The 12266-nt window shown below is 43.5% G+C and overlaps 1 protein-coding gene across 9 annotated transcripts in view; it reads right to left on the minus strand.

Moving 5' to 3' along the window:
* The window catches only part of BCAS1 (brain enriched myelin associated protein 1), an 82334-nt gene that overhangs the window by 49710 nt on the left and 20358 nt on the right, over window positions 1–12266 (minus strand). For all 9 annotated transcript variants that reach the window (XM_088026287.1, XM_088026286.1, XM_088026285.1 and 6 more), the window contains exon 3: window positions 8847–9418. In XM_088026287.1, the coding sequence (XP_087882413.1) occupies window positions 8847–9418 (572 nt within the window). The remainder of the gene's footprint in view (window positions 1–8846; window positions 9419–12266) is intronic.

The raw sequence follows: 12266 nt of genomic DNA on the forward strand, positions 1-12266 counted from the left end.
GATTTTATTTATTTATTCATTTTGAAGAGAGAGAGCATGGGGGGAGGGGCAGAAAAGGAGGGAGAGGGAGAATCTTAAGCAGACTCTGCGCCCCCAATGCGGGGCCCAATCTCACGACCCTGAGATCATGACCTGAGCCAAAACCAAGAGTCAGATGTTTTAACTGACTGAGCTACCCAGGCGACCTGTTTATTTCCTTATTTACCATTGCTCTCTTCGTTGGAATGAAAGTTTTCATAAGGTATATCATTCTATCCACCCTTAAATCATTCCTGGCACAAAGAAAGTACTCAGATGTTTCTTGAATGAATACATGAGAGCATTCAAGCCTCTTATTTATTGTTCAACACCTGCCAATTGAATGACTCTCAGACTGGATTTACAGTTTATTAATAAGATGGTCACCTAAGTAGTTTCAAATTGTTGTAAGTGCTAGGAAGGAAGTAAAGTGGTCTGTGAAGGAGATATTTCACTTTACTCTCAACCCTACCACAAAAAAGTAATAATGTAAGTGTTGTAGCAAAGGACAACTCCCATGTCACACTGCTAGGAACAAGAGAGCAGTGGGGACTGGATAAGCTGGACAGTGAATGCCCCATCCCAAGCGGCAGCCACAACTCACATCCTGTCTGGGAATATAGGATGAAACTTCCCACTTTCCAGAAATATCTGAAACCTGGAACTGTATTGGAATTTCATAATTTTAAAATATTGTCAACTTTGTCCATTTCAAAATGTTATCCATCATCTAAAATATTAAAACACTGTGAAGTTCAAATAAAATCTATCTGTGGTTTGCTGCATCCTGCAAGAGGCCATTTTCCAACTTTGGTCTACACACCTAGCTCAGCATTTCCAAGAACAGTCCCTCAGAGTCTATGCCCAACTGGTTAGACGGCTAGTAGTTTTATGGGTAATTAAGTTTAAGAAATGCTCAGTTAAACAAAGTGAAGCAGATCTGTTTGCTGCAGGACTTCTCAGGCCTTAAGGAGGCTGATTCCATTGTTAATCTTCAGGAAAGAGGATAAGGCAAGTTGTATTTTCTAAAACTATTTGACGGTGAGCCCTGTTTCAAGGTGGATCTCATTGGACCAATGTTCCACAGAGTTAGCTAATGTCCCAAAGTATTAGCTTCAGAAATTTTTTAAAAATATAAGATGCTTCAAAAGGTTCTAAATATTCCCTCTTTTTTGAACTTATAGGCACAGGGGCTAAGCGTGTGGGCACTGGTGATAAATTCCAGCTCTCTTGCTTTCTAGCTGTAGGACCTCACGCAAGTTACTTCACCTCTCTTTGAGTTAGTAAATGCTCAATAAATTAGGGCTGTTATTATAACCTGGCAGGGAGTGAATCAGACTGGATAGCACCAAAGGGAAAGTTAACTCAAAATTTATTTTGCATATCCATTGCAAAACACCATTCACTTAATATTCAACCATGATGATTAACACCATAACATGTTAAAGACTGAATTAAAAATACTGAGGGGCACCTGGGTTGGCTCAGTTGGTTAAGCATCTGATTCTTGGTTTAGGCTAAGGTCAGGATCTTGCCCCGTATCGGGCTCTGCGCTTGGTGCGGAGTCTGCTTGACCTTCTCCCTCTGCTCCACTACCCCCTGCCCCCACCACCGCATGCTCTCTCTATCTTTCTAAATGAATAAATAGAACCTTTAAAAAAATACCGAATAAATGATACAGATATATGATTCGACATAGTTTATCTCAGTGAAGGTATCTATATCATGCACATATTTTGAAGTCATTTTTTATTTAAAGCTGTGCTAGGCAGAGCTGATAATGAGATTGTGAGACTATATTCCAAGATGCTTTGCAAAGTCGTAACATGATGTGTACCATCTTTATTCTTGTCAAGTTCATCTAACAAACATCTAACAAACATTTAATGGGTCGAAACCAGTATTGAAAACAACAAACACAATAGGATAGAAAAGAATACAAAACACTAATGTATGGTCTGTGCTGTGAAAACAGCGAATTCTTTGTTGCTTTCACGTGCATGTCTATCAGGTCAAGGTGTAAAATCTAGTTCTTACTGCGGGTCATAGTCAAATTAGACTATGGGAACAGGGGATCGGGGAGCAGCCTCTACAGTTCCATGTACTCGATGATTTCCTGATATAAACTTGGATAGAAAAAAATATATCCGGTTTCTATTCATGGCATATCATCTTTGCTAGCTGAGTTTGCTCTCTACTAAAGAAACTTGACAAGCCCTCCTTGGACCTTGACACAGATATGCGACTGAATTTACAACAGGTAACTCTTAGGAAACTCCTTTTCCCTTTGAAAGGACACTATGACCATGGAGGTACACTACCTGAAACTCTGGAAGCTATCTGGAAACCACATGTGGGCAGACTTGTGAACCAAGCTAACAATACATGGTAGGCCCTGGAGAATGACTCGTCCTGGAGTATGAAGATGTTGAACCAGTGTAAACCCCCCACCTCTAGAATTCTCACTATGCTCAAGAAATAATATATTCTCCTCATTAACTATGCCACTGGTGATTGGGTGGGTTTTTTACTCGCAGTCAAAGGCACCCTAAATGATAGACTACCCAAATTCCATCATGCAGGAAGACCATTTCATTTAGTTTATAATTCTTTATTTCTCACTTTCTGAGAACTTAGAAAATATACCGTTTTATTTAGCATCTTTACTATTGACTGCCTGTATAGTCTTCTATCCTTAGGATGCCCCTCAGGCAGGCAGGATCTTCCTTTTCTGGATGAAAACACAAGGTTTGGAAATGACTGAGTGCTACAGGTTTTAGCCAACTGATGGATCTGGATTACGGTTCTGCCACTAACTTAGCTGTGTGGTCTTGGGCAAATAATTTAACTTCTCTGAGCTCTAGCTCCCTCATCTGTTAAGTGGCAATAAAAATACCTACCTTCTTGTGTTGTTATAAGAATCAAAGCAGATAAAATATGCCAAATGCTTACTACCCAGCCTATGAAAAATGAATTATTGAAAAGTGAGGCAATTATTATTATTTGACTTGACCACACAGCTAATAGGTGGTAGAATCTGAACTCAGCCCTGGATCACTCAAATTCCTACACTTGCACATCAACTCTGCTGCTGAAAACAGTTCATATCAAATGTTTCTTAGTGCTAAATCCATACAATTTATAAAAATTACAGTATCATAGCTAAAAACCTTGCCCTCTCCATAATTTGCATAACTTAGAACAGAGTTTCCTCTGTACTGACAAAGTCTTTTGGGGCGGGCAGTTCTCTTTACCTGTTGGAATGGCATGACCTTGAGGCTGTAAGGTAGACAAAACAAAATAAAAGCACAGCTTAAAGTTCACTTGGCGTGCCAACATGGGAATTAGGTGGTTTTTAAATTTTTTAAATTTTAACTTGTCATTTCCAATGTTGCACATCCTAACATTTAAAAGAATTAAATAGAAATTTCCTCAGACAAATATTCAATTTCACCTAGTCACAATCCCATCGCACAAATTTCAACAATTTGGTCAAAACATAATGTTGAGCATGAAAAGTATGGGCTTGGGGGATGGGCAATTCTCTTTAGCTATGTAGCTTGGAGTCAGTGACTTGGTTTCCCTAAAGCTTGGATTTTTTCCTCTGTAAAATGGTAAAGATATAGGAATTCCCGCTTAAGGTTTGATGTTTCGATAAGACACTTCCTTCAAAGCAATTTTGTTACTGAATTTGACTTAATGTATAGCATAAAAAACAAATACTGGAGGATACATTCAGCCTCACGGAGAACCTGACATTGAAGGTGAAGTGAATTTTTGGTAAAGAGAGAGAGAGAGAGAGAGAGACAGAAGGAGAAAATGTGGGGAAGAAGGTGGCATCTGTGCAGGTCACATGGGGGGCATTCTGACTGGGTACCTTTAAGCGAATAATGGCAAATACATTTGGAAACACAGAGGAAAGCCGGTGGAGACTGAAGAATGTCAGACTAAGAAACCATGGCTTGCAGGCAAGGGCACTGAACTTCTATTTTTGCTCAAATAATTTTATAACTCCTGCACCTTTTGGTTTCCTTTAACTCAAATCGAGACTTTGGGTTGAAAGCTACATCGGTTTCAAATTAGATTCAACAGTGCTGTCTCCGTGAGCTTTGGTTGAGAACTATGGAAGGGCAGAGTAAAAAGACAAAAATGTTGATTAATGGGGGGAAAACCATGATGCTAATAATAGCTGAATTTTCTTTTTCTCAAAATGCAGCGTCTCGGTGCTGAGTTTTCTACATGGCTTATCTCTTTTAACTTTTACAAGTGTGAATAATGGGAAAATGTGCTTGGCACTATTGATATCTCCATTTTACAGACAAAGAAACCAAGGTTCAGAAAGTTTTAGTCACTTGTCCAAGGTCACACAGCCAGTAGGCAACAGAGGCTGAGTTGAAACCTTAAGCTACTTGACTACAATGCTTATGTTTTAATTCCCTACCTTACACCATGTAGGATTCTGGAAATCTTGGTTCTTTAATTCCATTTCTACCGCTAAATAGCAGGGGCAGGGTGGAGTTGCCATTAAGTGAGATGAGGAAGCCTGTGGATGACACAGGTAGGCATGCTGTTGCTTGTTGTTAGGTGTGAGAGAGGAGTTCAGTTTTGCTCATGTTGGGCGAACCTTCAAATGGAGATGTCGAAATTCAAGTACCCATGTCAAGAGGCAGCTGGATACTTAAGGCTCAACTTCGGGGGTGGATCTAGGCTGCAGACATGAATTTGGGACTTGTCAGCAGATAGCTGTATTTAAACCCTTGGGACTGGGGCTGTCTCTACGGAAGTAAGTGTAGTCAGAGAAGATGTCTAGGAATTGAAGATTGGGGAACTCCAAGGTTCCCCAGTCTTTGAGGATAAGATCCAGCAAAGGAGATTAAAGAACTGCGGGCAGTGTGGGGGCGGTGAGGGACCAGGTGAGGAAGGGTGTCTGATGTGACTGGCGAGGCCGGTCGGACGGGACTGAGACATCCCCGGTTTGGCGGCCACGGTGAGGGCCCCGGGGAGTTGCGACATCATGGCCACTTCGACAAGAACAGTTTTCGTGGAGGATAAAAGCATTCAAGGGAGAAAAGGATACGAGGAAGCAAAAACACGGAGTCTTTTTCTTAATACCTGTAGTCGGAATGAATTTGAGGATCGGTGTCACTTCTCACAACGTCCCTTTAAAAAATTACCTCTCTCACTAGATGATATGATCTTTGAAGGACTAGAATGGGATTTACTTTAAAATGCTTTGCCAAGGTTGGTGTTTAAATAATAATTGGAGAATTTAGTTAAACTTTTAAAGAAAGGCATATTCTTGTTTAAATCTCCTGAATCAGCTTGGTAACAGGTTAAGCCCCTCCCCCTCCCCCAACTCAAAGATGCTTCTGGAATTCCTGGTTGACAACAGACATGTAGTGTTTGTTTTTTTTAACGGATAAAGACCAAATTTTCATTATGTAACTTTTTATTTTTTTGCAATGAATCTCTTAAATGCATATCTTATAGCTCTGGTCCAATTGTTGAGGGGCTAGAAAAATTAAAAAAAAAAAAAATTCTCGTCCCTGCCAACATGTTGGTTTGTGTGAATCACAGCTCAGTGAAACCCTTCAGGCATATAATTTATCTTTTCTTTGGCCTATGTAGTAAATGCTTCATTTGTTCATGAATTCTGCCCTTGTTTTAATTATGCTATGCTCTGAATGTAGTTTTATGAGGCACAAAAATAAGATTGTCGTTCTGAAAACACAGAAGATTTGTGTGCTTCTCCCAGAATGAAATGGTGGCATCTTTCTCCCAATTCACAGCTCTGCAGGTTTGCGGTTGGAATTCCAACCCAGGAAGAAGCATGCAGTGAGACTGGGGGAAAGGGTTTGTGTGAGTGGGAGAGAAGGGGCAGCTGACACACGGCTGAGCCCAGCACATAATCTACGCTAAGAATTCTCAATCAATACATTGACGGCCATTTCCGCATAATGCGGTACTCCCACCAAGAAAGCCATTGATGGAGAAGTTTTATTCATGTTATTTTCTGAGGACTGGATTCTCTCATTACACTCATGGAACAATTGATTTCTCCCCCTCCCCTGCCCACTACAGACCACGCAGGCAGGGATCGGATGAGGAACATCAATAATCAGAAGGCCGTTTCTGTTTAGAAGCTTTGCAGGTATATGTACTTGAATATCCACAAGTTCACAGACTAACAGAGACAATAAATGGCTACTTCCTGGCTTTTCCATGTTTTATATGCATATAGTACAGAGTGGGTACTCAATATTCAGATTCCAGTGATACTACCAATAAAAACATGGACATTTGTAGTGTAACAAATGCAAACTTTACTGGTGAATCTAAGGGAGCGGACTCACTTTTTCCCAAAGGAGGATAAGTTACAACTTGGGGGTCTTCTGAGAGGTCCCGGTAACTTTAAAATATCGCCCAAAGGCTTGACGATATCAGATACCTGCCATGCTCCCAACATAACCCCCCATCTTCTGAATCAAATCTCATTTTGGAACTCACTCCACTCAATTCAGGTGCCGGTCCTAAGAGTCTTTAATAAAAAAAGCTGGGTTGATAAAGTACAACTCTAAACTGTTCTTTGCTTTTCTTAGAATGGGAATGGATTGATTGCATTGGGGTTTTATGGTTAAAAACGTTCAAGGGTCAGGTATCAGATGCTAACCTGTTTTTCTTAATTAAGGTGGGGGATCTGGAGAAGTCACTAGACACCTGTCCCAAGATAGTAAAGCTCAGTCCTTCATCTTCTTCCCATAAATAACTCCATCTTTTCCTGACTCGGGCAATGGGTTGGCTTTGGGTGCCCAAGTGAATGGAACATGTAACTATTCACCAAGTCATAGCCTCCCAATGGCCTCAGGATCCATGACCAATAATGAGAACTCAAGAGTTTCTGCTCAGAATCAAGCAGTAAATAGTTTCTCACATATTCATGAATATTGATGACTAGTTTCTAGCCCCAAGACAAGTAACTTTCCAGCTCCAGGTTTATACATTTGATGGAATGCTCCCCGAGCCAGTGAGGCCAATTCTCTTTGTGTCTGAGCATCTTCTGCAGCACTCGGCCTCCCCAGGGAGAGCACTTGGCACCCCGCACAAGGATCTCAGGGGTTTTGTACCTCTTCTCTTGTAGGATCACAAAGTCCCTGAGGACAAGGGCTCTGTCCTGGCCATCTCTGTAGCCCGTCTCACGTGTACCTGGCAGTGTCATACCCAGTAAAGATGTGATGCCTGGATGCATTTGAAGACCTACTTTGAATTATACAGAAAGCTATTCAGTTGGCCCTGAACTGGTACATTCAGGGAAATGGGCATTTGAAGGACAATTTTTTAAACTTTTGAAAGAAAATCTGAAAAGCAGTTCTTGGAGAAGAAATTTACAGAAACAGCCAGAATGCTGATAGTAAGAGCCTGAACACACAAGCCTGATTATCTTTCCCCAGTTGTAACTGTCCAGAATGTTTAGCTGGTGCCTAACATTTATTTTTTTTTAAAGATTTTATTTATTTATTTGAGAGAGAGAGAATGAGAGATAGAGAGCACGAGAGGGAAGAGGGTCAGAGGGAGAAGCAGACTCCCCGCTGAGCAGGGAGCCCGATGTGGGACTCGATCCCGGGACTCCAGGATCATGACCTGAGCCGAAGGCAGTCGCTTAACCAACTGAGCCACCCAGGCGCCCTGGTGCCTAACATTTAAAATATAATTCTTGACACCATGCTGGTGCATTGAAGCCGCAGACTAATGTGATACTCAGTTTCTTTAAGGAGAATAATCGATGTACGGTGTTTAGAACAGAGCCTGCTATAATGTAAGTGCTCAATAAATGACAGCCAGTGTTATTAGCAACAGGGAATGCAATTAGTTGTTATTAAGACAACTATATTAACAGCCATGATATAGAACCCTGTAATGAAAAACAGCCCCTCTAATTTTTTCCTGCTTCTAACCTCAATGACTAACTGCATTCCCAAATTTTTGAAAAATACTGTTATTTAAAAGTCCAGTGACTAAAAAAAGTACCTTAAAATACACCGTATCAACTCTTACTTCCTTTTTCATTCGAGGAGTTCCTTTCTTGGGCCAAATACAAACAAACTCTCTCAAGATAAAAAGCCAATGTTCTTTTTTAAGATCAAAAGAACCTGCCTTTCTTTGTGCGGGGGTAGGGGTGGGGTGGGGGGTGGAGCAGCTGATTCCAGATACCTCCTGAAAAAAATATCTAGTTTTTACAAAGATATTACTCCAGCTTGTTGGAAAATAATTAGTACATAAAAGAGTCTGCCCAGAGCTGTAAAAGCTCTTTATTTAAACCCACACTTTGGTGCAAAAGATAGTTAAAGATCAATCCAGGCTATTAAAAAGAAGAAATGAAATGTATTCCAACGAAAGCCTATAAACATACGGAATGGGGAACAACCTACTGAGACCAGACAGGGCAGTGAAGTCTTTTAGGGACCATTTTTATTCTGCTAACGCCTTCCCCTCCAGACTCCATTGATCATAAATGCAACTTGTCTTCCTCCATCTTTTGATAAATGGAAGGACGAATTCATCTGTATGTAACTCACCTCCTCTCTTCTTTTACATAAAGCAGATGTCACAGCTGTTATTGCTCTTCAAACAGATGTTTCCGCCCACAGGAACATGGGGGACACTCCACTACAATGTGCTATTTGTTCTAGAGGGGTCGACAGCTTGATGCCTTGTCAGGGCCCCTTGGCGACTGCGGAGCGATTTGGTGCCATTGTCTTAGCCCGTCGGAGCCTACCCCCGCCACCCTGAGCTGGTGTTCACAAAATGGATTGCCCCTGTCCAGCACTTACCCTCTCTGCAGGGACATCGTCGGATGGCCTGGACAATCCGGAAACTTCCCGGGCCTGGTCTTGACGCTCTGCGCCCTTGGCTTCCCGGTGGCTCTTGACTGGTGCCTTTTCCCGTCCCTTGTCCAGCTTGAAGAGTTTGTCCAAAAAGCTGGAGTCCTCAGGCTTGGAGGGGGTCACTCCTCCCGACTCAGGTGAGACAGGCGCTGGTCCCCAAGGGGCAGAGAAGCCTCCGTCCCCGGCCGGACTCTGGCCTGGGGTTTTATGTGGGTCGTGGCCCAGCGCAGCTGCTACCGGAAGTGCCACACTCTCACTTGGTTCTTTGTTCCCTAGAGTGTCACTGGAGCTGACATCAAGCTTCACTGATCCAGTGGATGAATCCGTGGCTCGGTCTCCAGTACGTCCTGGTACAGGCCGAGAGAGTGTCAAGAAAAAACGAGATTTAGCAGCTGGTGCCTCGGGTTTGGCCTCTTTCCCAAGATTCTTTCCGTTGGCATCTGCAACAGCGCTGATCTCCATTGTCTTGGGGGAAGAAGTGGCCACATTATCCTCCTTGACACTTATTCCCAAGTCGACTGTAAACACAAACATAAACAGCGGTTATTCAACCCGGCGAGGAAATTCAAGGAAGGATAATGGACTCCAGACGTTTTATACACAGAGGCCATGATGAAGCAGGGGCTCTGTTGTTGTCCACTCACTCTGTGAAGCAGAACTTGGTTATCTAGAACTCCTCTGACCCTGCTCTTCTGGGTAGAGAGGAAGCGGGGGGGGGGCGGTTACAGAGGAGGACAGCCGGTTGGCGGAAGGCACATCCCAGGTGTCGTACTAGTGACTCGTATTACTTTTCCGGTGGTAGCTTTGGAGGAATCTCATGAGAAGCAAATTGTCGTGATTTCATCGGGGAGGCAGCACAGTGGTCAGGAGCTTGGGCTCTGGAGCTAGAACAAGGTTTCTCCACCTCGGGACTATTGACATTTGGGGCCGGATCATTCTTTGCTATGGGTGGTTAGCAGCGTCCCTGGCCTCAGCCCAGTAGATGCCAATAGCCACCCCCCCCCGCCCCGCCCAATTGTGACAATCCAAAATGCCTCCAGACATTGCCGTATGTCCCCTGGGGTGGTGGGGGCGGGGCAAAAATCACTCACATATGAGAACCACTGAGCTAAATTGTCTCTTGGAATCTGAGTTACTTAACTGTCCTGTGCCTCAATTTTCTGGCAAAGTGAGGCAAATGGTAGAACTTACCTCCTAATGTTGTGATGCAGATTACATGACAGAACAGTGCCTGATGCATGTTAGTTGTTATCATTATCCCCAAGTGAGAAAAGTGGCTGCCACAGAGGTTGGTCCACGTCCCCACAGCTGCCTGGTGAGCCGCTAAGTCGCAGAGTCTGGGTATGGGCAGAGACCCGGCTCCGACAATTGTGCTCTGTCTTACCATCAGGCCTGTATTAGCCTAAGCTGGTGGAAGATTTTAAAAAGTAGTACTCAGAAAGTTTCCATGTTGAAGGCTGGAAGGGCAAGCGTCCACACAGGGCCACAAATTGGACCTCTGGCCAGCATGGAAACAGAGGCATAGGTTAGTGCCAGGACTGCATGTGGAAGTGGGCTCGGCCTCCTCCTCCGCGGTGGGGGGAGGGGGGGAACTGCTTCCAGCATCCTGCTGTTTCGGCTTTGACCTCAGCATGGGTCTCACTGAACTGCTTTCTTTCCTAGGTGCCTTTTATAAAGCAGTGCAATATTCAGGAAAAAAGGAGAGACCATGAATTTTGGAATGAAAGTTAAAGAATCAAGATTCTCTGCTGATAAATTGTGTGACCTTGGTCAAATCACAAAAAAATCTTTGAACTTCCTCGTACATAAGATGGGAATGGATCAGCTCCCTTGCAGCATTACTGGGATGTTTAAGGGAAAAGACATATGCAACGACTCTGGCACACTGTCTTTTCTGTAGTAGATGCTTAAGAATTTTTTTTTTTAAGATTTTATTTATTTATTTGAGAGAGAGAGAGAATGAGAGATAGAAAGCACGAGAGGGAAGAGGGTCAGAGGGAGAAGCAGACCCCCTGCCGAGCAGGAAGCCCGATGTGGGACTCGATCCCGGGACTCCAGGATCATGACCTGAGCCGAAGGCAGTCGCTTAACCAACTGAGCCACCCAGGCGCCCCTAGATGCTTAAGAATTGACAGAGACTATGATTTAAGGATTCTCCCACCCCTTTGCCAGCATTGTGTTTTGCTTTATACAGCTGTAGCCAGTCACTTTTATTTTCTTATTTTTATTTTTTAAAGATTTTGTTTATTTCTTTATTTGAGAGAGAGAGAGCAGAGAGAGTGAGCACGAGAGGTGGGGAGGGGCAGAGGAAGAGGGAGAGGGAGAAGCAGGCTCCCCGCTGAGCAGGGAGCCCGATGCGGGGCTCGATCCCAGGACCCTGGGATCATGACCTGAGCCGAAGGCAGACACTTCCCTGACTGAGCCACCCAGGCGCCCTGCAGCAGATCACTTTCACAATTTGTTTGCAGGAAAACAGAGAAAAGGACAAAAAGAGAAAGGGGAGAATCTTTTGCTCTGCTCATATTGCTCGTTAATATGTGTGAGAAACACACACACACAGGTACACACTTTTATTAGCAATTGTTTTTGCCCAACTCTGGTATCTCTCAGTGTCTAGAGTCAGGACCAAACAAAAAGGAGAGAGAGAAAGGGAGAGCCGGATCTCTATGTAGAATGCTCATTGCTGAGGAGCACGGAAGAGATGGTTCAGAGGCCAGTGACAAGCACTAGGGGTTCCTCACCATCTCAGATCCCAAGGAAGTCACCCTGTAGGAGCACTGGGTATGTCCTCTAGCTCTTCTTCTCTAGCTTTTCCTGTGCTCTAGGAATTCATAATCGTGGTAAACACTGTACTCAGGGAGGGAGAGTGGGAATAAGGAAGTGATAGATGGAGGTGTCAGGGTGCCAAGTAAGCCAGGCAGGCAGCTGAAGCATCACAGTGAATATAAATGAATCGCGGGGACGGTCCATGCCAGGAGAAGAGGAAACAGTTGACAAAAAGGCAGAGACTGAGATTCAAAACAAGGAAGGGCTTTTCAAAATGCCGAGAGCATCAGCCAATCTCTTTCCCTTTTTCCTCTCTTCCTTACTCTCCAGCCAGGACCCGAAAGAGCTAGTGGTAAGAGTGTTACACTCAGAGAAAAAGTCTTTAGGAAAAAAAAAAATCTTCCCAAAGACAGACTTTTTAAAAATTGAGTTATATTAGTTTCAGGTGTACAATGTAGTAATAATCCGATACTGGTATACACTATGAAGTGATTACCACAGGTTACCATCTGTCGCCATGCAATTGACCCCCTTCACCCAGTTGAACCCCCTCTCAGCCCTCTTGATTCCTCTGATAACCACCGCTCTGTTCTCTGTATC

Source organism: Eumetopias jubatus, unplaced genomic scaffold, assembly GCF_037043125.1.
Source record: "Eumetopias jubatus isolate StellerSeaLion01/CBP00866 unplaced genomic scaffold, mEumJub1_p1.0 scaffold_9, whole genome shotgun sequence".
In the NCBI taxonomy this organism is placed as follows: domain Eukaryota; kingdom Metazoa; phylum Chordata; class Mammalia; order Carnivora; family Otariidae; genus Eumetopias; species Eumetopias jubatus.